This window comes from Paramisgurnus dabryanus, chromosome 18 (assembly GCF_030506205.2).
Source record: "Paramisgurnus dabryanus chromosome 18, PD_genome_1.1, whole genome shotgun sequence".
NCBI classification, from domain to species: Eukaryota; Metazoa; Chordata; class Actinopteri; order Cypriniformes; family Cobitidae; genus Paramisgurnus; species Paramisgurnus dabryanus.
In genome coordinates this window covers 26,324,574-26,351,987 of record NC_133354.1, presented here as the reverse complement: position 1 = coordinate 26,351,987, position 27,414 = coordinate 26,324,574, and the positions used below count along the sequence as shown (strand labels likewise).

At 39.0% G+C, this 27,414-nt stretch overlaps 1 protein-coding gene and 1 long non-coding RNA gene across 3 annotated transcripts; both read right to left on the bottom strand.

Annotated features, from left to right (window-relative positions):
• Positions 1–4,418: 4,418 nt before the first annotated feature.
• LOC135776666 (uncharacterized) lies at positions 4,419–5,751 on the bottom strand. Its single transcript, XR_010544159.2, has 2 exons — positions 5,077–5,751; positions 4,419–4,751 (listed from the first exon to the last, which is right to left on the bottom strand). It is a non-coding gene; the product is annotated as an uncharacterized lncRNA (long non-coding RNA).
• Positions 5,752–10,887: 5,136 nt separating this feature from the next.
• Positions 10,888–26,415, bottom strand: cnot6a (CCR4-NOT transcription complex, subunit 6a). 2 transcript variants are annotated; one of them, XM_065287512.1, is made up of 12 exons: positions 26,306–26,415; positions 24,758–24,879; positions 22,915–23,101; positions 22,256–22,341; positions 21,219–21,320; positions 20,891–20,959; positions 20,188–20,345; positions 17,546–17,700; positions 15,040–15,194; positions 14,608–14,841; positions 14,331–14,533; positions 10,888–14,254 (listed from the first exon to the last, which is right to left on the bottom strand). In XM_065287512.1, the coding sequence occupies exons 2-12, from the start codon at positions 24,867–24,869 to the stop codon at positions 14,042–14,044; spliced, it is 1,674 nt and encodes a 557-aa protein (XP_065143584.1). In that variant the 5' UTR covers positions 24,870–24,879; positions 26,306–26,415; the 3' UTR covers positions 10,888–14,041. The 2 variants fall into 2 exon arrangements, with proteins under 2 accessions (XP_065143584.1, XP_065143585.1); XM_065287513.2 differs by having other exon boundaries at positions 26,320–26,387.
• Positions 26,416–27,414: the final 999 nt, after the last annotated feature.

The following is a 27,414-nucleotide window of genomic DNA, read 5'->3' as shown; positions in this document are numbered from 1 at the left end:
CTTTTGTGTCCCAGCGGCCACCTGTGGAGAATAAGGAGCAAGAGGGTGAACGTACAACGGAGAAACGTGAAGGCACGCGGGGCGAAGCCCCCCCTGCCGAACCGAGAAAGGTACGCAGATAGCGAAAAGTCCACTTACCAGTCACACTGTTTGTACTCTGCCTCCAGGAAGGAAGAAGGAGGGTGCCACGGATAGCAGGGACCAGGCAGGAGCCTGACGCTTCCCTCCCCCCCCCGGCTTACGGAGGTCTGGACCCCCGTTGCCCTTTGTCCCTGCCTGCCCGTGGCTGCAGTCTCCCTGGAGGGAGGAGCTAGAGATCCCTTTAGTTTTAATTGCCCTTTCCCCATTTCCCGATTCTTTTAAATATTTAAATAAAGTTTGTTTTATTACTTACCTGCTCTCGTGTTGTCTGGTCATTGGGTTGGCTTTGGGGACCTCCTCGAGGTGGAAGTTGAGAAGGGGCGTGGCTTTAGTCAAACATAGCCAGCCCCTGGGGGTGACATTTGTACAACGTGTCATCGCCACTGTACCATGATAGGATAAATATGAAGCAGCCTGGAGAGAAATCGCGCTGGAAATTCAAATGCCAGGTACTCGTCTCCTTCGTTTTTTCTTCTTTTATTGTAGAGACAAGTCATGATTAAAATGAACAGTAGATGTTGTTTCGGTTTGTTAGCCTTCGCTTCAACGTGTGTTTTCCCAGCCGTCGTCAATCGATGACGTAAAACTGCGGATGCGTTTGTTTGCGTGCGTCCGATTTTTAAAAGTCTTTAAACTCATACAGTCTGACATTGATGGAAACTGAGATCATATAGTGTGACATGGACTTAATAACGATCTTAATCGCACAGTGTGGCAAGCAACAATCCTAAAAGACTATTTAAAATCGCACAGTGTATAGCAGTAAAGCACAAACAGCAGTGTTTCCGTACACATTTTAAAAAATGCAGTGTGAGGAGTTTGTGTACTAACGGACGTACCCGCTAATAGGTGTAGCGTTCGTAGCTTTGCACACAGCTTGTCATCATTCACCTTTCTTGGGAAGTTTTTCTTCTTTTTATTTGTTGGTGGGTGTCCTTCAAGTGAGATGTTACTGATATACTGCCACCTGCTTTACCGGAGGGATATTTTATTATAATTATTTTTATAGAAAGAATAAAAAAATCGGGAAAAATATGGGAAATTATTTTAACGGGATGATGGCCGAATAAAATGGTAAAATACGTAAGAAGCCCGGGAAAAACGGGTGGGTTAACAGGTGTGCTATCCGCGCACCGCCGGAGTATGTAGGCAAAGAGATGTATTACAATTTGTTGGGATGCATTGCACATGGGTAGAATGTGCACACGTGTATGAGTCAAATGAACTAGGCTGTGCGTTTGACCGTATACTATGTATTAAAATCAGACTATACACTTATTCATGGCTCAATCTAAGCCCTAGTCTGCAAAAACAAGTTTTATAATATTACACAAGTGTTCAAATGTTTAACCTAACCCAACACCAGGCATCACGTCTTTTTGCGAAAACAAAATTGTAAATTAACCAATAAAAATGCACTGGTCATATTATGTGAAGAAATCTTCATTAAATAAAACACTTCTGTGGCCGTGGGGAGTTTTTCCATCTTTAGTCAGGACTTGGGAACCCCACATGTTTCCCATTAGGACCAAACTCATGGCTGAACTCCCGATATCTCAGACTATCAGATACTGTGTCCAAAACTGATCATTTTTTTCATTCCTTGACTATTTCCTATCAAAAAGGAATGACATTTGTGTCTATATATGAGGATGAAGTGATCAAAAGTGAGTGATTTATTTCAAACTCTGGTGCCACATTTGATATACCCTTAAAATGCGAGTTTAATATTGTGAGAAAAAATATAGGGAATTCAGTTGTTTCCTCAGGTTTCGGACACTATTATAAATGTCTGACACCCAGCGTAGCGCACTATAAAGGAGATAGGGAGTGATTTGGAACACAGCTAGAGATAGCTTATGATCTTATGTACAGTAGATAACTTGTGGTGCCCCAAAACAGTGACAATTAACAAAGATGAACAGTCTGAGAAAGAAACCTATGGGGTCAGATTTGTTTCGTATTTCTGAATAAATATACTATGATCCACAAATAAATATAGAGAGTTTCATAAATATTTTTTAAATCCACAAATGCACAATAAGCGAACCATAAATATATGTTAGACATTTCATAAAAAGGAAGGAAATTCACAAATAAATAAAATGGGATTTGCAAATGAATTTTTTTTAATAAATATTTTTATTTTATTTATATGTGAATGGCTTCCTGCGCATTTGTGGATCGCTTTCTGTGCATTTGTGAATCGCTGCACATATTTGTGGATCGCTTTCTGTGCATTTGTGAATTGCTGCACTCATTTGTGGATCGCGTTCTGTGCATTTGTGGATTTGAAACATTTCTAACCTCAAGACGTGCACAAGAATCCACAAATAGGTGGACTCCGCCCACCGTCTACTCCAGCCAATCAGACAACAAGCACACTGTGCTGACCAATCGTGGCAAGATTTCCCTCCAACCAATCACATTTTGTTTTACTGCTAGGTTGGGAACAAACACAGTTGAATTTCATCAGGCAATCTTTTGTAGGCTGCATACATCATCAAGACTGTCTTATTTAAAAAAAAAATAACTATTATAAAGTTGACTATTATTCTTAGTTAGTCGGTAATTGTTGTAAAATGCTTATGATTTGCGGATGTAATGCTCAGTTAACTTAAATTAAGCAGACGTGATGACTAATGCAGCCTGCATATGCGACCTCCGGAGGTTCCAGCCTTCCGATTGAGGAACGGGCACTGTTGACAGTTGTCAATAATTCTTTACTAGGGATTCTCTTAATACACTTTGTGGTAAGGTATGTCAAGGTTAATATTTGTCAAATTAAATTGATTAAAACCGGTTTTAGCAGTAGTTTACTCCACACGTGGCTTTTTGGTTCCTTCTGTTGCCGTGTTGGTTTGTTTCCTGGCTGACAGTAACTAAGTTTAGCATTTTGTAAATTCTGTTAATATAGCATATAGCCTTTCTTGAAAAAATCCGGCTACAATCTTAAAAACGTCTTGGTTTCAATTTTGCTAATCCCTTATGTAATATCAAACTCCTGTTCTCAGGTAATTTTAATCCTTTTAAGGTTCCATTTTAATGTGAGGTGGAAATTGGAAAGGCTTGTATAGTTTGGTCTGTTCCTGATTATTTATATTATTTGACTAAATTATCAATAGTTGAAGAACAAAATACTGTTTTATTAGATTATAATCTATAGTTTGGAATAATACTATATATAACCATTATATTTACTATTAATTTAGTAATTTCCCTGGTTTTTGGAATAATGCAACTTTGTAATAAAAACACTATATAAATAAATCTGGCTTGGCTTAACTTAAAAATAAATTTACACCCCATTTAGAAATTACAGATGTGTGTGTGTGTGTGTTTGTTTACATGTAATATTTAATTTACTTAAGATATTGTGTTCTATATAAATCTGTACTACTTATTTCAGCACACTCTAACAAATGTCTGCATCTAAGCTTACACAAAGGATTAGCTTATTTATTTATTCCTTCAAATTATTGATTCATAAATAAATGAGTTCATTACACATTTCATTCATTCACTCCTGTCTACTGCAATTGCTGATTGAGAAACATGGCATTGACCTTCAGGCCTTGTTCATTAACACAGTATGACAAAAAAAAATCAATATCCTCTTGAACTTGAAATATGAACACAAATTCATCCTTTACTTCAGAGAATTCCCCCCTCAGGACATTCCAGAGGGCATTTTGTTGATCGTCTGTAACACCTGGTCAAGTAAAGATGCAAGTCGTAAAACATATAAAAATCACATGAAATGATATGTAGCGTCTGTCATATCCCTTTTAGGCAAACATCTATCAGCTGAATGCACCCCACCCCTAAAAACACACACAATAAAAAACAAATAACATACCAGTTGTTTGATTGCATACTTGTGTAAAAATCTTACTTCTATGAATTTTAAGTAAGAGCATAAGCTTGTTCAGAGCATAAAGGGAAAATAAAAACAACACTGTAAGACTATCTAACAGCTTTGACATATTAAACCTTCTTGACATTAAGATGTAGACACCACAGAAATTTCTTGTTCATTTAAAAGATACCATAATGTGTAATTAAATGATCAGTTCTGTAGTAGGAGACGAGGTTAAACACATTTGTTTTGTCATGTCATAATAAAATGTACCACGTTAGATACAAACTATCTGTAAGCAAATGTCACTACATAACTATAACGGTAGCGAAGACTACTCTGAAGTGTAGGGGGCTAGTTACGAATGAATATAGCAGTGTACCAGGGTGTCTGTCAGAACACAATAGAGAGCGTTGAACCAACTTGAGCTGTTTATTAGGCACACAAGAGAACATACATTAGATAGGAGAGAGCCAGCATTCAGTATTTATAAGGGTAGCACACACAGCACAGAACTCTGAATGAGAGGCACAACTTGGATAGCAGAGCAGTCGTTGATGAAGGTAATGGTGAATATTGGTAGTAGTCCTTTAATGAAGCTCTGCACAGGATGAGGGTATGCTCCTTTAAGAGAGATAGGCCAGAGCTGTATTTATGAGCTTGGTTGCATGGCATGTGAATGGAGATGCATGAGTGCCTGGCTATATTTGAGAGCTTAGCCAGATCATAGGCATGTGTAGATGTGGTTTCCCTGCAACAGATAACAACAGGATTCCCAAAGTAACACTAATGCTAATAAACATACATAACATTGACAAATTAGCTACAGCTTCTCCCCTCATAAGTTATCAAAATAAAATAAACAGACGTGTCTCAAATGACACATTTTACACCATTAGCAGTGTTTACACAACGTATGTAATATAACTGACATTATTACAGGATAAACACATTGATGAACAGCAAAAGAAAGTGATTTATATAACGTTACAGCGTAGTAGATTCACAGTTTAGCTAATAACATGTTAGCGCTATTAATAACGGAAATTTTAACATGCAAACCTAACTGTACTCACTTTAATGACGCACATGAACACACCGCGTAACAATCTGGTGCTATTGTCTCCACAACAACATGATTCATGCCTCACACAGCGAGACACTTGTACAAAGCTAGCGCTCTTCCGCCATTGCTTTGAGTGAGCGATACTCGCTGTCATAATAAAAGTCCTCCTCCGTCTGGGTCTTTTGCACAATGTTTCTAGAAAAGACTCTGTGATTGGTTGAAGGGAGATCGTGCCACGATTGGTCAGCACAATGTGCTTGTTGTCTGATTGGCTGGAGTAGACGGTGGGCGGAGTCCACCTATTTGTGGATTCTTGTGCACCTCTTGACGTTAGAAGGGTTTCAAATCCACAAATGCACAGAACGCGATCCACAAATGAGTGCAGCAATTCACAAATGCACAGAAAGCGATCCACAAATGTGTGCAGCGATTCACAAATGCACAGAAAGCGATCCACAAATGCGCAGGAAGCCATTCACATATAAATAAAATAAAAATATATATTTATAAAAAAAAAATTCATTTGCAAATCCCATTTTATTTATTTGTGAATTTCCTTCCTTTTTATGAAATGTCTAACATATATTTATGGTTCGCTTATTGTGCATTTGTGGATTTAAAAAATATTTATGAAACTCTCTATATTTATTTGTGGATCATAGTATATTTATTCAGAAATACGAAACAAATCTGACCCCATAGAAACCGAAATGAACTTTCAGCTTTACTGTACCAATACAATTGTATGACAGTATTTTGTGGCACTAATACTTGCACAAATAGATTATGAGAATAAATGAGACCATACGTTACAGTTAGAAGTTGGTATAGAATAATTGCATTAAGCTGCATATGAAATTAGCAAACCTATCAATGGGATAGACGAGCCCATATGTTAGTTCAAATTCATTTTTAAAGCAGTCACGCCTAAGAAAAATATGTCTATCCCAAGAGACGGTGTCTGAAAAACATTTTACATTATTACTTTGGGTATTTAAAACCCGCATACAATCTTAAAGAGACGTTTTAGAAAGATTCCCTATTGCCCAAACCTTGAAATGAAACTTCACCTTCCAAGGTGAAACTTAAGCTGCAAACTACTTCGGCTTTAAGATCTTCTAACAGTTTATTGTGGCCAATGTGCATTTCTGTGCTGTGAGACCAAGAGATTTAATATAGACAGGCTTAAAACAGATGTAATTGTGTGCAAGTTTTACAAATCTCTGTCATCCATCCATCCATTCACCCACCCACTCATCCATTCAACCCATCCATCTATTTATTTGTCCACCAATCCATCCATCTGTGTATCCATCCATCCATATATCTGTGCATCCGTCTATCCATCCATCTAGGCATCCATCCATTTATATATCCGTCTGTCTGTCCATCCATCCATCTATCTATCTGTCTATCTATCTTTCTATCCATCCATCCATCTGTGTATTCGTCTATCCATCCATATATCTGTCTATCCATCCATCCATCCATCCGTCTGTCTGTCTGTATGTCCGTCTGTCTGTCTGTCCGTCCGTCCATCCAACCATCTGTGTATTTGTCTATCCATCCATCTATCCATCTATCTGTCTATCCATCCATCCATCCGTCCGTCTGTCCGTCCATCCATCTATCATCCATCCGTTCATCCAGCTATCATCCATCCATTCATCCAGCTATCATCCGTCCATCCATCTATTTACCTGTCCATCCATCCATCCATCTATTTATCTGTCAGTCAATCCATCCATCTATTTGTGTATCCGTCTATCCATCTATATCTACATCCATCCATATATCTACATCCATCCATATATCTGTCTGGCCGTCCATCCGTCCATCTCTGTCTATCAATCCATCCATATATCTGTCTGTGCGTCCATCTATCCATCCATCCATCTATCTATCTGTCTGTCTGTCTATCTATGTATCCGTCTATCCATCCATATATCTGTCTATCCATCCGTCCGTCCATCCATCCGTGTATTCGTCTATCCATCCATCTATCCATATATCTGTCTATCCATCCGTCCGTCCGTCCGTCCATCCATCTATCATCCATCCGTTCATCCAGCTATCATCCATCCGTTCATCCAGCTATCATCCATCCATTCATCCAGCTTTCATCCGTCCATCCATCCATCTGTTCATCCATCCATCTATTTACCTGTCCATCCATCCATCTATCTATTTGTGTTTCCGTCTATCCATCCATCTATTTATCTGTCTATCCATCCATTTATCTGTCCATCGATCCATCCATCTATATAATGGTCTATCCATCCGTCCATCCATCCATCTATTTATCTGTCCGTCAATCCATCCATCTATTTGTGTATCCGTCTATCCATCTATATCTACATCCATCCATATATCTACATCCATCCATATATCTGTCTGGCCGCCCATCCGTCCATCTCTGTCTATCAATCCATCCATATATCTGTCTGTGCGTCCATCCATCTATCTATCTGTCTGTCTGTCTGTCTATCTATGTATCCGTCTATCCATCCATATATCTGTCTATCCATCCATCCATCTGTCTGTCCGTCCATGCAACCATCCATCTGTCTGTCCATCCATCTTTCTGTCCGTCCGTCTATCTATCTATCTGTCTGTCTGTTTATCTATCCATCCATCCATCCATCTATTAATTTGTCTGTGTATTCACCCACCCATCCATTCATCATCCATACATCCATCTATCTGTCAATCAATCATCCATCCATCCATCCATCCATCCATCCATCTGTCTATGCATCCATCCATACAGTCTTGTTCAAAATAATAGCAGTACAATGTGACTAACCAGAATAATCAAGGTTTTTAGTATATTTTTTATTGCTACGTGGCAAACAAGTTACCAGTAGGTTCAGTAGATTCTCAGAAAACAAACAAGACCCAGCATTCATGATATGCACGCTCTTAAGGCTGTGCAATTGGGCAATAAGTTGAAAGGGGTGTGTTCAAAAAAATAGCAGTGTCTACCTTTGACTGTACAAACTCAAAACTATTTTGTACAAACATTTTTTTTTCTGGGATTTAGCAATCCTGTGAATCACTAAACTAATATTTAGTTGTATGACCACAGTTTTTTAAAACTGCTTGACATCTGTGTGGCATGGAGTCAACCAACTTGTGGCACCTCTCAGCTGTTATTCCACTCCATGATTCTTTAACAACATTCCACAATTCATTCACATTTCTTGGTTTTGCTTCAGAAACAGCATTTTTGATATCACCCCACAAGTTCTCAATTGGATTAAGGTCTGGAGATTGGGCTGGCCACTCCATAACATTAATTTTGTTGGTTTGGAACCAAGACTTTGCCCATTTACTAGTGTGTTTTGGGTCATTGTCTTGTTGAAACAACCATTTCAAGGGCATGTCCTCTTCAGCATAGGGCAACATGACCTCTTCAAGTATTTTAACATATGCAAACTGATCCATGATCCCTGGTATGCGATAAATAGGCCCAACACCATAGTAGGAGAAACATGCCCATATCATGCTCCATGCTTCACTGTCTTCACTGTGTACTGTGGCTTGAATTCAGAGTTTGGGGGTCGTCTCACAAACTGCCTGTGGCCCTTGGACCCAAAAAGAACAATTTTACTCTCATCAGTCCACAAAATGTTCCTCCATTTCTCTTTAGGCCAGTTGATGTGTTCTTTGGGAAATTGTAACCTCTTCTGCACATGCCTTTTTTTTAACAGAGGGACTTTGCGGGGGATTCTTGAAAATAGATTAGCTTCACACAGACGTCTTATAACTGTCACAGTACTTACAGGTAACTCCAGACTGTCTTTGATCAACCTGGAGGTGATCATTGGCTGAGCCTTTGCCATTCTGGTTATTCTTCTATCCATTTTAATGGTTGTCTTCCGTTTTCTTCCACGTCTCTCTGGTTTTGCTCTCCATTTTAAGGCATTGGAGATCATTTTAGCTGAACAGCCTATCATTTTTTGCACCTCTTTATAGGTTTTCCCCTCTCCAATCAACTTTTTAATCAAAGTACGCTGTTCTTCTGAACAATGTCTTGAACGACCCATTTTCCTCAGCTTTCAAATGCATGTTCAACAAGTGTTGGCTTCATCCTTAAATAGGGGCCACCTGATTCACACCTGTTTTTTCACAAAATTGATGACCTCAGTGATTGAATGCCACACTGCTATTTTTTTGAACACACCCCTTTCATCTAATTCAACTAATTGCCCAATTGCACAGCCTTAAGAGCGTGCATATCATGAATGCTGGGTCTCATTTGTTTTCTGAGAATCTACTGAACCTACTTGTAACTTGTTTGCCACGTAGCAATAAAAAATATACTAAAAACCTTGATTATTCTGGTTAGTCACATTGTACTGCTATTATTTTGAACAAGACTGTATATCTGTCTATCCATCCATCCATCCACCCACCTATCTTTCCATCTGTCCGTCCATCCATCCATCTATTTATCTGTGTATTCAGGGTTCCCACACCTAAGTTACCTTTCAAGGACTTTTCAGATCCAATACCCTCAAATTCAAGGACTAAATGTGGGGACAAATTTCAAGTGGGAGCAAGGTTACATCGTGTTACCTTTAAGATACACTATTACAGTTCCCTTTTGAGGGAACTCGCACTGCGTCACTGCGGTGACACTTTGGGGACGCCTCCAGGGGTAAGTGCATCTGAATGTGTATATCAAATTCAACCAATGGTGAGGCTTAACGACAAAGACAGGGTGACGCCGGAGCCAGGAAGTATATCGCTATCTGAAATATTCCCAAAGACGGCGTTACAGGGACGTATGGAAAGTATGTAACCCGAGACGTTTTCATGTGTCAAACACAACTATGCAAAAAAGCATTTAGCATACAGAAGATATAAGCATTTAAAGCGAACAGTTTAGCATGTGTGCTTAAAAAGTCTAGAATTTGTATGATATTATCCTACACTACACAGGGAATAATGTTTTTCCCCACAAAACTTCTTGCATAAAATAGATTCAAGCACTTTTAATGTATCTATGTATTCATGTATATTTTCAAAAACTTCCCAGGGCCTTGAATTCTGCCTGCGAGATTCACAAACTTTCAAGGATTTCCAGGACCCATGGGAACCCTGTGTATCTGTCCATCCATCCATATATCTGTCTGTCTGTCTATACATCATCGATCCATCTACCCATCTGTTCCTCTATCCATCCATCATTTATCCATCCATCCATCGGATTATTCATCTATCTTAGGCCAAGAGTAGTGCTGCTTCGATATCTTCCACATATTGCATATGGACGTGGTTATGTTTCTCATGTTCTCATTTGCAGCACTTGGATCTCTTATTGACAAAATTTAAACAAATTATAACTGACATGATTTATTCATCTTGATGCTGCAGATGTTTGCCGCATTGCTACCCTAGACTGACTGCTTCCTGTGATGATGGTCTTGCAGGAGGGTTTGTCTCCATGGTAATTGCATTAAATCACAATGGAATTGTGCCGGGGAAATGCCCGTTTACACGCACAGACTGTCAGTTCAAGAATTTTGCTCGTGATGTAATGCATTTTCATTCGAGTGTTACAAAAACAATCTTTCCACAAAACTTTTTTACGAGGCACCCTTTGGAATCTCACATTTTTTGACAGTCGTGCTTTTAAAGACACTATAAACACCAGAGCGTTTTACATTCACTCAGCCAAGCTTGCAGGTGGAAAAACACAAGACGAAAGGAAAATTGTGCTGTGAAACAAGCACCCCATCTACTGGATAAAGCACGTCATTGGCAAACCTAAAATTGCATGGAAAACACATCAATAAACACAAAAGTCCAAGGCTGAAACAGATATAGAATTTATTTACCATGAGTAGGAAAAAATACATAGGTGTAAAGGAAACAAGCTGACCCTGTTATAAACACATCACTACTCAGAGAACCAAGAGAACTGGAGAAACAGTGAAAGCCAAAACGCCTTGTTTACCATCAGGCTATAATCCCCAACACTCTTAATGTTGAATTAAAAACAGCTGCCATTTTTGATTTTTCTCAAATATCTATTATTTTACCTTATAGATATATATAATTATATATATACGCAACATTCTTTTAAAACATTGTGCAAGTGTTATGCTGGTATTCCATAAATGGTAAACAAGAGTTGGTCCAGTGCATTTTAGTGACATTACCTAAATACTCATTGACTCTCAGCTGATTCAAACACAATCCTGACCATTGTACTACTACCCCTACTTGACAGAGAAAAGCAGACTATGAAACAGGAAGAGAAAACAAAGTATTTCTATGGTTAAGCCAAAAACATTTGCGCACGCAGTTGATCTGAAATGGGGGGGACAGGTTGCAAAAGTCATTATTGCCAAGTTTTGAATATTCTGGCTGTGATGATGAGCTTTACGCTAATTTTGCTTGTCGTGCACAAGACACCACCTGAAACCATTGCATTACACTTAAAGAAAATAAACATGGCAATGGCAACAATATCAAAACATGCACAATTTATTAAAAGTGACCGTTGAAGAAGAAACACAGGAAGGCAAGTAAACGACTCCTTAATCTCATCCTACCCTAAACCTCACTTTCTTCCAAAGAGAAAGAAATCACAGAGAAGGTAAGAAGAAAAGATAGAAAAGTCTGATTTCCATAACCGAAACACATGTGTAAGCATTAAACTAACCAGCTCCGGTGAAACGCCACAAAAGTTCCAAAGATATTTTGTTGTTGTTTGGTGACAAAACGACAGCTGTCTACTTCTCTAGGATTTCATTTTTGTATTTTTTTCTTAAAAGTATCATCTCGACGTGAAGGTTAGCAACAATATAAATGTATAATTCAGTGTGCCAACATTTTTACAAAAAATTTGGTTTGGAGTATTACAAAAAAGCAAACGAAAACGACAAAACTATTAAGATATCCATCATAATACACACAACAACACAATTCAGTTCAAAGAAAGGAAACGTGATACATTATTTATTCACACTTCACAAAAATCTTTTTACTACAACACCATCAGCAATCCAATATAACCAGACAAGTTGCTTTCAATTAAAACAACCAGAAGAAATAACAAAAACAAATTTATAGACAGACAATGCGTGGAATAAAAAAGGGACACCAAAATGGAGAACTATAAGATGGTCCACCCCAGTTCACCCCCCATTTACTCTTGCTTAATAAAAGTCATTAAAATTGACCCCTGCCTTACGGCAAAAGCGTGTTTTCATTTAAAAAAGCAATGAGTAGCTGCACCAGTGATCTACAATAAGTGCTTGTCAATCCATTTCATTTTTAAAACATGACAAATCAAAAGAGAGAGAGGGGAAAATAAACAAACGGTCTTCGAAATTAAAATGAGACCACTTTACTGAAATGACACTCGGGCCTTGCGTTTCTTTGTTTTTTTTTACAAGGTCAGAGTGATTTTACAGTAGTAAATCTAGCTTTACACTTGGCCTTGTGGCTGAATGCATTAAATGGCACAACACAAGAGGAGATAACCGTGGTCGAACAGAAATGACACAGGAGTCAAAGAAATATATACCATTAAAGTGAATCGCCTGAGTCGACAGGGATGAGCATGATGGGATTTCTTAAAATGACAGCAGCTAAAAGAATAACGTAACACCCGAACGAAACGATGGTGAACGCATACAAAGAGATTGATTCACTGATAGCACTGGCAGTGCGCTTAAAGAGTAACAAATCAGTGAGGCACACATGTTTTCGAATATCAAAGCGGGGACCACATCACTAGATATCCGCCTCAGTAGAATAACAAAGGAAGTAATATGATATCGGTACACTGGGGGGCTGCGGAGGAGGAGGAGGAGGGATAAGAAACCTCGACAAGTGCAACTTTACACAGCAGAAACCTGAAAATAAATTTATATTACACACGCTGGTCTTTGGATGCTCATAAGGATGAACATCTAAAACGGATAAAAATTTTGTTTTCATTTACAATACAATCATTTTTTTTATCCAAATTGTGTACATATAAAAAAAATAGAAACAAAATACACTAGTTTAGGACTTTTGCTTGTATACAATCATGAAAGAAACAAATTGGGAGTGAGAAAAAAAATTAATCTACTGGCCACATTGATGCGTTCATTTATTCGTCCATGCATGGGATGATGTGCTTATCTATATCTGCGCCTCTTAACATGACTCAACAGGTCTGGGACCAGCACTCCAGGGCATATGCCCGTTTCGAATCATCCTTCTCTCTTAGCTGTACACACCAGATCTCAATAAGGGCTCATTGGCACATGAAACCGCACGCCATTTTGGCTCTTTTTTTAAAGCATCATCGTTACACGACCTAACTCTTTAGAAATGATAAGATGGACAAGGCCCACGAGGTGGCGACGGTGACCCGCTGGTATTACTGGTGTACAGCTAGAGAACAGGCAGGACGCCCATAGAGAGGCCACAGCACCACGGAGTGCAAGTGTGAGAGTTTGGCCAGCTCTCGTTACACGAAGCCCTTGGATAAAGGGTTGCTCCTAAGCTGGTGAAATTTGTTTCGGTCAAACTAAGCTGCTCTCTTCTAAACTGGCCAAATTATGAGTGTCATGATCTGAACTTGATTCTGGACTCCCTGCACGTGTTTCAAAGATATTGCCTTGTAATTATATAAAAAAAGCTTCGACTTTTGTCTTAAGGTAAAACTTACATGATCGCTCAGGGCCCTTAGGGTTTCGTACGCAGTCTGAAAAAGTACACAACGTGACCTTGTGCCCAGAAACGCAGAGAGGGAAAAACGTGAAAACTAAAGCAGGTGGGTGGTGGTATAGATAAGATTGACATTTGCGTCTGCTTCGGTTAAAATCCATGGGAATAAAAGTTTGAGATACCCCATCGTCTCCTCTTCGGATTTATACACAACGGCCCCTGCATCTTTTCTTTCTCCGATGCGAGAGAGAGAAAAAGGAAACGCAGGGTTGAGCTCCCCCTGCTGGCTCGGAGAACTACCTGCGGACAGGCAGGTGAATGCCGTTGACGGCAGGCGGATAGGGCAGGAGTAGCTCCAGTTGTGCAAAGAGGGAGAAGTGATCGGAGGGAATGTTGGGATGGGGGCAACCAGTGATACTGTTCTCATGGAGCCAGTGGGGATCCAGTGGACCGAGCACGCCCAGCACGTTGAGCAACGGTTGAGAGTAGAAGATGTAATCGATGATGCCCTGGAAGCAAAACAGACAATTGATTAATTTTTTTCAACGAAAGCAAATAGATGCATAAATAAATAAGTAATCTAACCTTAAAGTCATATGTGTAGTTTGTGTAAGGCATCAGGCCGTTCTCATAAGCGCTCTTCAGCTTAAACCCGTGCGTGATCCTGGTGCTGGATGTGCCGTTCTTTCCATTACAGTTGAAGTTGGTCAAGCTGTCTATGTATCGCAGCTCTTTGAAGTCTTTGTGTGTGCTGTCCACACCGCCTGTGCTCAGGTACTCCACCACACCTGCACACGCACACCTTTATTAGGAATCGAGCGACAAGAAAATCGGAATTTCAAAGCATCTGGTGGATACAGACCTGAATCAGGTAGAGAGTTGAGGTCAGCGCACAGGACGAGGGGGACGGCGTTGGTTTCTCCGGAGACGGAGGAGAGCTTCAGGCTGCGGGTGGCTTTGTCCACGATGTTTTTCACCTCAGACAGGAACATCATGGTCTGCACTAGTTTCACATCAGAGTACTCTGGGTCCCAGTGCATGTGGGCATTGGCCACTAGTAGGAGCTGTTTCTCCATGCCATGCAGTGGCTTGCCAGCTAACAGGAACAGAGAGGGGTTATTTAGTTACTAATGAAGCTGACAAAATATTAAAATATCTTGTGTTGTGCAGTATAAAAGTCATATTAGTTTTGAATAGCCACTAGGGCAAGTACATATTCTGTATGTCAGGAAGGTCATGGTAAAGAAGTTAACTTTTGAAAACGTATAAATGTGAAAGAAAAATGAAAACAGACCAGACTGCTCCATCGTCTCTTTCCGTATCTCTAGCAGTACAGCAACGCCGATGTTGTCCTTGGTCATCACCCTGTTTAACATGGCCTCTGATCCCTCCGAGTTCGCCATAGCCAGCTGATTGAACTCAACTGTGTGTTTCTGCACCAGACTGAACCTGCTCAACACAAACAATGAGGTTAAAGACCAAACCTAATCCAGCACTTCACTTGGTAACATTTCATTGTCACCTTAAGGAAACCAGGGCACGCATTCATAAAAATTCATAGTGCAGAGTTTCTCTTAGTGACAAAACTCTTAGAAATGTTTCCCCTTCAGATTAAATAAAAGGTTCTAGTAAAGAACGTCATCATTCAGAAAGCATCTTAACCCTTACAAAAGGTCTTTAGGTCCAAAATTGTTAGGAGTATCGACAAGGACTTTTAAGAAGCTTAAGAGTTCTTTAGCAGGAGTAAAAGTGGACCAAACACGAATATGGAGACAAAAAGTGTTTAACACAATGTATGACCAAGTTAATAAAACACCACACATTAGATTGTGAAGGGATTATGTTAGTGACCGATCCTATAAGAGACATGCTACCATCTGACACAGCGCAGAAATGCCATAGCCAGAAATAAAAAAGTAATCACTACACGAACTACAGTAACTATCGGCAACTGGAAAACTAAAAACTATGCAGCAGAGATTATTTAGGTCTGTTACAGACATCTAGTGTTCTCTGAGATGTTTAATCAACTGGCTAATCATCCTCGAGACAGTCTAATGAATTTTTTTTTGGAACGACCTAGTTAAGGCGGTACGGTTTCCCAGCTTAGGCGGGCCACCCGAACTGGAAAGTGCTGCGGGAAACCCTGATATACACAAACACGCACGCACGCACCCACATATACATAGGAGATGCTGATTGGGGCAGATACCGAAAAAAAACCTACTGGCCGACACTGATATTAAACACTTCTATAAAATAGAATAGTTGGCTTTTAGCTATTATGGATTGGATCCATTTAACATTCAACTAACCAACATAAGAGAGGCACAAAGTAAGAAAAATATTTGGTAATTTTTGGTCTTTTTCCAGAGATTTTGAAAAAAAAAACCAGACCCAGGACATATAGAGGAATGCGTTCCCGAAATGGGAATGGGTAATCTTTCACGTGATTAACTGAACCCAGTCTCATGGAGATGCGTATGAAAAGCACGAAGTGTGAAAACTTTACATGCATGTGATATGCTAGTCCTTCCCGTTCACTTAAAACAGTGCATCTTTTAACTTTATACCTTATCAAATCTACATGAGACTGGGTAGGATCACAACATGATTTACTATTTTTTCCCCCATTGCACATCCGACAAACTATAATTTGTACAAATTTTTTGTGGGGAGTATTTATTTTAAAATTGCTGGATTATGCAACAGACAGTGTGGCATTCCTATGCAGTGTTTCCCATAGGATTTTGAGAGACTGTGGCATTGATGACGTCACACGCCAATTAGCATATATGTGACTTAATTGCGTCGAGTTACACTCTTTGGTCTGTCACAATATATTGCATTTTAACACAACTGAAAGCTATTTTGACATGTCCAGTGTTTCCTCTAGGTTTTTTCCAGCTGTGGCGGCAGGGGGCGCCCATGATGATTATAAATGTACATTATTTTTTTAAATGTAGAATATTGGCTACAGTAAATTAACGTGTATTTTTATAACTTTCATGCTGTCATTTACTTTTCCTTATATTTATAGCATATTGCTTTTCTATGTTTGATCTAAACTGTATTTTCTTAAAAAAATAAGTTTTATAGCTTCGTACAGATCTTTCATTGTAGTTTTATTGTAATGTGTAAGTTCGTGCTTGTGTTTAGCGTTACAGTTTCCTGTTGCAAAGTCACGCACAGTCCCGTTTGATAATCCGCACCGCTGTGATTGACTGAACACCCGACACCCGTTTGACATAAAGACCCCGACCCAGTCACACCGCAAATCGCGCGGTTAAATAGAAACCTTTAAGGGTCTTCAGACAGATCTTAAACACAAATAAGAAATAACAAACAAAAGGGAAGTGGGTTCCATCCAGTTGTTTAAGCAGATGACTGATATCGGTAACCTAGTAACTAACAGTAAATGAAACAAGGCACGCTCAGTAAAATGGAGACAGGACTGCATGTAGTCATGATGTGGCAAGTTATTAATTTATTAGCAGTTCAGCTTGTAATTGCCAAACTAAATGCTGTGCACAGAAGGAATGCAGCATTTTTGATCAAGGCACTATCAGCAAGGACATTAAGACCACGTCGTGATATTGATTTAACTACTAATATTCTAATCTCTATTCTACCTCAATTGATCACTTGTTTGGAAACTATGCGTCATGTTTTGAATAAAAAGTATTTTAAAACAACAATTAACTGTCTGGTTTTTACAGCTTCCATTCAGGACCAAAAATCTTGTGATCATTTTTTTGGCCATACCACCCAGCCCTCTCGGACACACCATAAGGACTTACTTATCGGTTTTGTAGAAGACAGCGCAGCCGTCCACATGTTTGCGATCGCACTCCGACATTGTTCTGGCTCGCGACTTGGGGCTAAAGAATCCTTCATAACCCTGTTCTTTAAGCTCCACCAGAAAGTAGTTGTAGTACTGCTCGGTTTCCACTTCCTATTAGGCACAAATACAACAAAATGGTTATTAAATGCAACCAGAAGTAAAACCAAGGAGCAACCTACATTTAGCAGACGCTAAAGCGACTCACAAATGAGGTACACAATTAAAGCAATTATAGCAACACAAGAACAGCAATACATAAGTGCACTGGAAAATACTCTCATCAAGTCTAACACAGTATACATAGCCCTAGGTTAGTTTCTTTTTGTAAGAATGTATAGTTAAAGATCAAGAATAAAAGGAAAAGATGACATAGTAAGTCTTATATTAGGAGGTGAGGTAATGGCGGAAGAGATGGGTTTCCTTTCAGTCTCTATCGTGAAGCCAACACAGAAGTGACAAACTGCAATTTAAAAGGGAGTCAATCCAATATACTAGAGCGGGACAGAAAAAAAACCTGTGATTTTCATGCACATCTCATCAGTAAAGCCGGTTCGATGATTAGTAGTAAATCACCATCACCTGCGTTTAGATGAAGCGGCATTTACTACACAGAGGCTGCGTCCAAAACCGCATACTGTACAGTAGGTACTGATGAAGTACTTGCCGTTAAAACAGTAGGTACTGTATAGTATGAATGAAATTCGGACGTACTACATCCGCCATGTTGCTACATCATGTGACATACATCGTCATCACGTCATGTCATTCCAGCACAAAAACAGCCTACGTGTTGTCTTCTTCATTGGATAACTCCTCTCCAGGGGCATCATGGGATAGTGAAATGTCCATCGTATGCACAATGCAAAATCTAACCGGAAGTAGTAGGTCAACCGGGTACTTTTCGCATACTGTTTTTCGAATACTATGTATTTAGACATACTACTCGCCTCGCCTACTGCTTTTCGCGTACTATATAGTATGAAGTAGGCGGTTTCGGACGCAGCAAGAGTCCTGTATTTCACGGAGAAGCTAGACAAAAATCGCATATATTATCAGAGGTGATTTTCCATGATTCCTAACACAATTTTGCCTAGCTTCTGTGTAGTAAATGTCGCTCCATCTGAAAGCAGCTTTCTACCCAACTCTACCACAGACCACCCTCCCTGTTAAAATTCCCAACTTCACAGCAGTAATTAAAGACGGAGTGCACGATATCTGAAAACAATTTGGAAGAGCGAGTCGGGGTGCAAAACACACTTGTAGCCAATCAGCAGTAAGGGGCATGTCTCTTAACCCACATGTTGCCTGGGTTGAGTATGTGTGGGGCGGGTCTATCCACAGAAGGTCCGGATTCTAATGGGTTAGGGCGAGTTTGTTTAGGTGATATCAAATGTCAAAATTGGCTTTCAGAGATCATAGACCCTTAAATGTGCTTACAGCCTGGTACACACAAACGTTTTGGTCTATATGGCTAATTTTGCCCTTCATGACAACTCATAGATATGCACACTAGATGTCGCCTTGGCTACATCAGTTCATTGGAATGACTGCGTCAAATAGAGCCGCCATCTTGAAACAGGGGAGCCCAGCGTCATTGCAGGCAATGGTGTAACGGAAAAAAACAAATCACCATAAATCATCATGAATGCGATTTTCTAGGTTTTTTTGGTTCTTTGCAACAGTCAAACATGTATTTAGCATGGAGTCCTGAAAAAAAAATCAAAATTTAGATATTATGAAAATTGACTTTTTATAATTATAATGCATAGTGCTAGTAGGCCTAACATCCATACGCAGCACAAAAGTCCGGCATCGTCCATGAATTCGAAGTACAGTTGGAGATAGTAGCATTACCTAGCTACTTCCTATGGCAAGACCAGTTTAAAGATGGCGGCGGTTTTGACGCATGCTTAGAACCCCAAGGCGACATCTAGTGTACATATCTATGCATGACAACTGCGAGGGGGTGAATATTTTTGTAACTCATCATTTAAATCATTTTAAGCCTTAAAGTTCTGCATAATTATGGGGCGTGACAGCCTGAATGACATGTAAACTGCCACTGCTGTCGCTACCGACGAGCAAGAGGGTGAACTATGTTCCACCAACTATTGGCTTTGCTTTTCAAAAACCTATTGGTGACGTCATGGATACTACATTTTTGTTTTTTTTTTAAGTCTAAAAGCCAATTCACACTGGTCCAACATCAACAAACTCCACCAAACCCCAACATTCTAAAGTCTCATTTACTTTGATCCAACAACTGTCACATCTGTTGGTGTTTGTTGGATCAAAGTAAATGAGACTTTAGAATGTTGGGGTTTGTTGTTGTTGGATCAGTGCAAAATGGCCTTATGGGTCAAACCCATCTTTTGTTATTGCATATGCAAAACAGCAGTTAAATGCGTTATATCTACAAAACGTTTAAAGGTGTTCTTGGCGTATCTTTTTTTGTGTAATCACCCAGAATTAACTTGTTATAGTAATTCAATTTAAACATTTTATAAAATGTTTTATATAACAGAATTATATAACAATTTATAAAAGAAACAACAACATGTCCACCACCATAAAGTTTCGCAAGTGTGGCTAACAGACCTGTAAGCTGATGATGTCTGCGCCGCAGCTAAGGATCTCCTGCATGATAGCCTTCTTCCTGTATTCCCAGTTGAGGGCCCAGGAAGGACAATAGCCGTAGAGCTGACGCGTTGCATATTTATCACACAGCACGTTGTAGCACATTACAGAGAACAGAACTAAAGGTGACAAAAGAAAGAGATTATATATATATAAAAAAAAAGGTCTCATGAAGTACAAATAGGGATGCCTCGATACCACATTTTCTAAAGTACTCGTACTCGTTAAAAGTCCCCCGATACCAGGGATCGATACCACGGTCTGAGAAATGTCTATGTTTGAGCGGCGTGTAAGGGGTTAATGCCTTGTGTTGTCCAAAGAGGCAGAGTTTACAACAAACTGGAAAACTAGTCCCTTGTTTTTTTGTTAAATTATATGACTAAAGCTGTTACCTGTAAATTTAAATCATGTTTTTTTATTAAGTACTCTGTATCGGTATGTACTGAAATGCAAGTACTCGTACTCGTTCCAAAAAAGTGGTATCGGTGCATCCCTAAGTACAAAAAAATAATTTCTTATTCTTTGCGCATTAAACTTATAATAGAAAAATGCTAAACATTTTCTGGAAACTGCAAGGGAACTCCAGAAGAAAAGGGAAGTGAAAAAGTTAGCGGTGCATTAAGGCTTGCATAACACACCCTGAGCCAAAGTTTTGATCGCTTACCTGCTGGCCGCGTCCTATCTGGCTCCTGCAGTGCCATCCACGAGCGAGGCGGTGGCTGTTCTATTGATACTGTAAAAAGAAAACCATACACTCAGCAAGTGAACCTTTAAAAAGAAAAACGAGCAGTGACTCAATGGAAAGGAAATGTCCTGACTGCACTGCCATGCAAGAACATAGTAATTATCTCCACAATAATTCAAAAGCAAGCGTTCAATCAGAAAACAATGCCACCATGACTCACTTAAGTGCATGAAATGAATCATGTACAAAATAAAAGCTTTCCAGTGCCTGCTGCATGAGCGGGGCAGCTGCACGACTTCAGACTCACCGCGTTTGGTGCCTGCGAGATTGTCCAGCAGGTAGTTCAGGAGCCGGCGTGTCCCATCGGGCTCTTGGTAGAGGCTCATGATTTCTTGTGCAAGAGGGTTTCCTACAAAGCATAGCAAGACATGAAGCACTGACATTATAGGGATAGTTTACTCAAATGACAATTCTGTCATCATGTATTTGCCCTCATGTTGCTGTAAACCTATAGGAGCTTCTTTGTTTTGTTTTGATAAATGATGCACACAGTTGCCTCCCATAGTATTGGTTTTTCCTACTATGGAAGTCAATGGGTACTGTCAACTGTGTGCTTACCATCATTTTTACAAAAAATCTTGTCTTCAAACAAGAATACAGGTTTGTAATAAGGATGCCTAATGATTAATCTCGATTAATCTATTGCAGAATAAAGGTTTTTTGTTTATATCATATACGAGTGTGAACTGTGAATAATAATTATGTATAAATAAATACACACACGTGCATGTATGCATTTAAGAAATGTTTAGATTTGTATATTTATGTATAATTTATATTATATAAATAAAAATACTTAATTTAGAAAAAAAAATCTCAAAATTATACATGCACTTTTTATATACAAATTCATATATATATTATTATTATTATTATTATTATTATTATTATTATCAGTTCACACACATATATGATGTAAACAAAACCCTTTATTCTGTAGTAGATTAATTGCGATTAATCGTTATGCATCCCTAGTTTGTAACAACATAAGGGAGAAGAAATTACAGAATTTTTATTTTTGGGTGAACTATAACTCTGAACAGAAAAATAACTATTCATTAATAACATAGATCATCATAGCATAGATCCCCTAAACTACAGAACTCGGCCCATATGGAAACTGCACCTGCATATAGCTGACAAGAGTCCAAACATCCATCATTTATGACTAACTACATATGAAGTTTGTTTACTGGCATGTCTCACAAATTCTGACTCCAAAAATCTGGTTGGGCATGCCCATAACAGCTTGAATTTTTTATGGTTTACCAAGGGAAGCAGTACCTTTTAACCCCAATGTTTGTAACTGAAAGAGTTTTCCAAGCTCAAAAGGCAGAACTCGTAACTGGTTGTTATTTAAAAGCAGTTCCCTGTGAAGAGAGAGACAAAAATCACACATCAAAATAGAGAGAAGACAAAGCGCCAGCATCCAGGGTGGTTTCTAAAGAGATCAAATATTGCATAAAAGCCAAACGGTACAAAAGAGCCAACATCAAACCTTTGAGCCTCCATACTGCACAGGACCCATTATAGCCTGGTGCATTTCCAATGTTGGATGTAATCCCAACCACTTTCAAAGAAACTTAATACAGTTGCATTCCAGCTCCTCTCAAAACATGATTTATAACCAAGCAGAGCAGTGGTAATCACACTAGCAAACATATTTCAACCTGTGACAAATTAAATGGATTCAGAGTGAACCACTATGTCACCCACGGCACTGTTATCAGACAGGGGGCGCCTGGAGACATTACTACCACCTCTGAAGAGGGCGGGACACAATTAGCCATATGCTTGGGACAACTAAACTCACATATCTGCAAGTACAGGGGTAAAAACTTCTGCCAGTAAGGCCTACAGCAATGGCCATGTTCATCCACCTTATATCACACATCAGTCTTTAAGCCAGATCGTGCGGTTTACAGTATGCATTAGCTTCTCACCTGAGAGATACCATGTTGCCTAGTTCGGCGGGCAGGCTCCTGATCTTATTGGACGAGAGGTCCAGGTACACCAAGTTGTGTAGTTTGGCAATGTCGGGCGGGATACGTGACAGTGAGTTATCACTGATATGAAGCGCAGTGAGGTGGGTGAGGGACCATAATGATGAACTCAAACTCCTCACTTTCCCTGCAAACATGTCAGAGCACAAAAAAAAAATCAATAAGTCATGTGCTTAAATTATAAAAGGTTGATGATAAATTATGTATTTAAATGTTCAACAGTTGACCGTTACGAAGCCAAAGTATCTGTGTGTTTTTAAAGGGTTATTTCAGCGCAAAATGACACTTTTATCAAATCACTTTCCCCGTGTTGGTCTAATCCAGCGTACAGACACAGAATACGCTGGCAAGTATTTCACACGTTTATATGGGTTGTTTAAGTATTGTTTACAATGTTTGCATAATGGCTTACATAAAAAAAGTAGAAAAAAAAGGTGTCAACTACGTCAGCAGCATGCGCCATACTCTGCTCATAAATGTGCACTGAAGGACCAAGGAGAAGAAATTGTAGAATAAAAGTGTTCTTTGTTTTCTTTGTGCACAAGTGTGTCCTCGTCACTTCATATTATTATTATTATTATTATTAAATTACTGATGGAAAATGGACCTTTTTGGTGATGTCTTTACAATTTTTTTCCCATAAAAGAATTAAGGGATGTCACAAGTAGGGATTCTCAGATCGATCTGCATTGATCGATCATTGCATTAAATGACTCGATCGGTACTTGCTAAATTTGGCGATCTAATGAATTGATCTTTTGGTTTACTTTTGTCATCATATGGCTCCTGAATGTGCCTGCAATCGGAGACCATTTTTACACAGTGCGAGCATTTTTACAACCTGTTGCTCATGTGCACCCTGCAAATTTAATTTCTTTTTCTGCTTTTACATAGATGTGTGTATTTTCTATGAGGCTCTGGTCTTAACAGCGTATTACGTCTTCACATCTCCATCAAACAGTGTATGCAAAACACATCCATTGCGAACAATTGCATCCTCATGCCAGAAGTTTATTATTTGCATTCGTTTTAAAGTTTTGACAGTTTAAACTTTAATTTTACTTGCAGATGCTTTTTTCAGTGTACACCCGACGCGTGCGCACAGACAGCCTGTCAGCATCGAACATGTACGGAGCGATCTCTTTCACGTCTTAAAGCTACAGTAACCTAATTCATCTCTCAATAAAATCACTATCTGCTATTGACTGAAGAAGTTGTTCTTTATACGAATGCGTATATTTTTAATTCATACAGTAAAGATTGTGAAGCGTCTTACTTTCATTACTTTTAACAGACATAAAGGTATATTAAATTGCTCTTTGCAGAAGGAATACGTGTCGTGCTAATTTATTTGATTCTTTTTTAAAGCCGGGATACACTGCACGATTATTGGCTGTCCCAGAAGAAAGATTGCCATCGTGAAACGATCGTCACGATTTCTGTGATCGTGGCTCTTCATTGGTGGTCCTATTTCGTACATTGAGAGATGTTCAAAGATGGCCGTTTTCCCGTTCTTGAGTCCAAAGATAGCCTACGATAGTTTTCTGACAGTGTGTTTGATGCTACGACCTGCATAATGGTATTTGTTTACCACTAGCGCATACTGGTGACGTTGCGTTAATGTGTGATGTGAAGTGATTTACGATGAAACTGTCATTTTAGGGTGAACCAACCCTTTAACTACCTTTATAGTTTGGCATCAGGCAAAAAGCAAAGTTTCCATGAGACCAATGTCACTATTCAATCCCGACTTTAAAATCCCTTATAAAAGCCCCCAAATTACCAACAATCTCCAGCTCTGCCCAATATGACTTCTTCCCATTGGCCGCCTCCTCGCTTGACATTATTGTGTACATCCGCCTTGGGTCTGGCGGATCATATTTTTCCTTGGGCATCCCTGTAACACTGAAACAAAATTAAAAAAATGGTCACTTTCACTGCAACATCCTATGCCATGCACTTTTTATACCAGGCTTGTCTTCACAGGACGGTGTTACGTTAGTGCAATTGTCCAAAAAAAAAGGTAAAAGTTTAATGATGCACAAGCAGCTTTATAAAAAGCACGAAGCAGACATAGAGACGTGAACACAAAGGATCAATAGCTGAGGGGATTTTTCCATTACGCCTATGACAAATGGGAATAGTTGCGCGCTTCTCAACATCAGCACGCCTCTCAAATTTACATAAACTCGGCTTAATTTAGCATTAGGTAAATATGTTATTACATAAAGAATTTAGTACGAGCAAATGTTTAAAACTTTATCCATAGAAGTGAAACACAGAAAAAGTGGCACGTCACGAGTCTTGTTTATTCACGTGCAGCTGACAACGTCGTCTATGAAGATCTAAATCTTGTCAATAAGTGCATTTAAAAAAATAAATAAAGTAGTCTCGTTAAAACTTATGACCTGAAGCGCTTGCCAGATCGACTTTTAACTCATATTACTAGAAACTAAGGTGCAGCCGAAATCCTTGCCGTCATGAGCAACCGCACTCCGACAAAACACAGCGCCCTTATGTTTCCATTACATAACTTCACCATTAATCGCTAACTAGTCAGTTAAACAGCAAGCCATGTGCAGGTCACTTTAGGCCTTTCATCATCGCTGTGCAACTCAACCCAAACAAAACACCACCACCACCTCGTGTTTATCTCCCAGAGCCACGTTACAGAGCTAAGAGGGTTAGCTGTGAGCCCAAGCATCATTTCAGCAATATCTTCTCAGATAACTGCAACCTAACATGTCTCGATGAACCAATTAAGAGAAAGTCATTACGAAATTAAACTGCTTTAAATCGCAATGTGTGCTTGTCACAGATTTGCAGTTTAACTAATGAAGTGAGTTAGCGTGATCAGACCCCCTACGACTGAGTGAACCGTTTACGTGGGGGAAGCACTTTGAATTTGCACTTAACGTTAGTTAATTTGTAACGTGTCTGTAATGCCCGTACGCATAATAAAGCGTTTACTCATTTTAATGAACACATTTGAGACTCTTGTTAGCTTAATGATTGACACAGCATGCTGCTTACATAATAAGCAACCACCAAGACGTCAACCTGTAAGACCGCTTGATGGATATTTTTCACGATCGATTACATTTTCAAAGCGATTACACCATATTGGTGATAATTAAGTTATTAGCTAATCAGTTTCTCTCGGTTTAGACTGACCAAATTAGCTCGGGCTAGGCTAAATGGCTAACGTGCGATTATGCATTTTACAAAACTAAACCAACATTTTAACAAAGATATCAAAGAGAAAACACATGCGCCGCTTTGTATAGAATTAAATAAATTGTTAAACGCCCCCAACACGCATTCGTTTTACCTGTAAGCTCATACCAATTCACAAAGACGAGTGCGCGTTTCCTTTGTTTCTGATCCGCTGCTCTTTCTCACTGAAGGCAAACAAGCATCATGGCGGCCGTGAGAGTTTCGGGGCACGATAAGAAGCGCTTTCCTCATTGGCTGACACTGGAACGAGCCATCTGATTGGTCCGTCCGTCCGTTTGACGCCTCCACACTGTTTACGCCACCGAGGCAGGCCAAAAATGGGAGTCACAAAAATAGGTCAATTTTGCGGATGTTGATGAAGAAAGTAAAACAAAGATGCTTTTTGACAGACATCAGCAACATTATTTTTATTGTTATGTTACTTATCAAGGCAAAGAAATAAACTGAATTCGACCATTCTCAAATTGTCTATCAGTCACGTTTAAATCGCTGTCAAAAGGAGGTTACATCTGGTTAAACAAGTATTTTATCTCTAGATATAAAACTTTCTCAAGGAACGATTTTAAGACATTAAAAACAAAAGTTGTATACAAAATTGCCACGTTTAAAAATTCGTGTTTAAATAATTATACAGTTAGTTATTTAAAAACGAAATTTTAAAAGTGGCAATTAATTTTTACAACTTCTGTTGCTTTTGTTGCTATGCATAATTATTCTAGGAAGATAACAACAAATATGGATAATGTTTTTGAACGACTCATGCAAATGCCGGTATAGTATGATGTAATTTGTTATTATTTATGTGATAAATCTAGATTGATTGTTTTCAGTAGATGGATTCTATTGAAGAAAGTGTTGTGTCAAACTTTCCTTTAATTATCTAACATCTAAAGTTTAAACTGCCAATAAATGCCAGCATGTTGTGCATTAAAATGCACTTATGAGAGGCAATGCATTCGATGAACACCAGAGGGCAATGACGACCTTTCACACACATTAGATGAACTTTTTTATTTTCCCGTTTGAATTTAAGAGTCAGAATAAAAAATATATTTAATAAATATTTGTAAGTGCACCTCTTTACGTGTTTATAGCATTTTACAGAACAAAAAACACAACACAGAATATTGCATCACAGGAAAAAAACACACTGTATTTGATTAGTTTCAAATAGTAAGTCTAGTGCATATTTAATGATATTTC

Coding starts and splice junctions, on each gene's coding strand:
- cnot6a (XM_065287512.1), bottom strand. CDS start 24,869: ATGCCCAAGGAAAAATATGATCCGCCAGACCCAAGGCGGATGTACACA. Junction 21,321..22,255: donor ACAAACATTGGGGTTAAAAG/GTACTGCTTCCC, acceptor TATGCTTTGTAG/GAAACCCTCTTGCACAAGAA. Junction 14,842..15,039: donor AGAGACGATGGAGCAGTCTG/GTCTGTTTTCAT, acceptor TGTTCCTGTTAG/CTGGCAAGCCACTGCATGGC.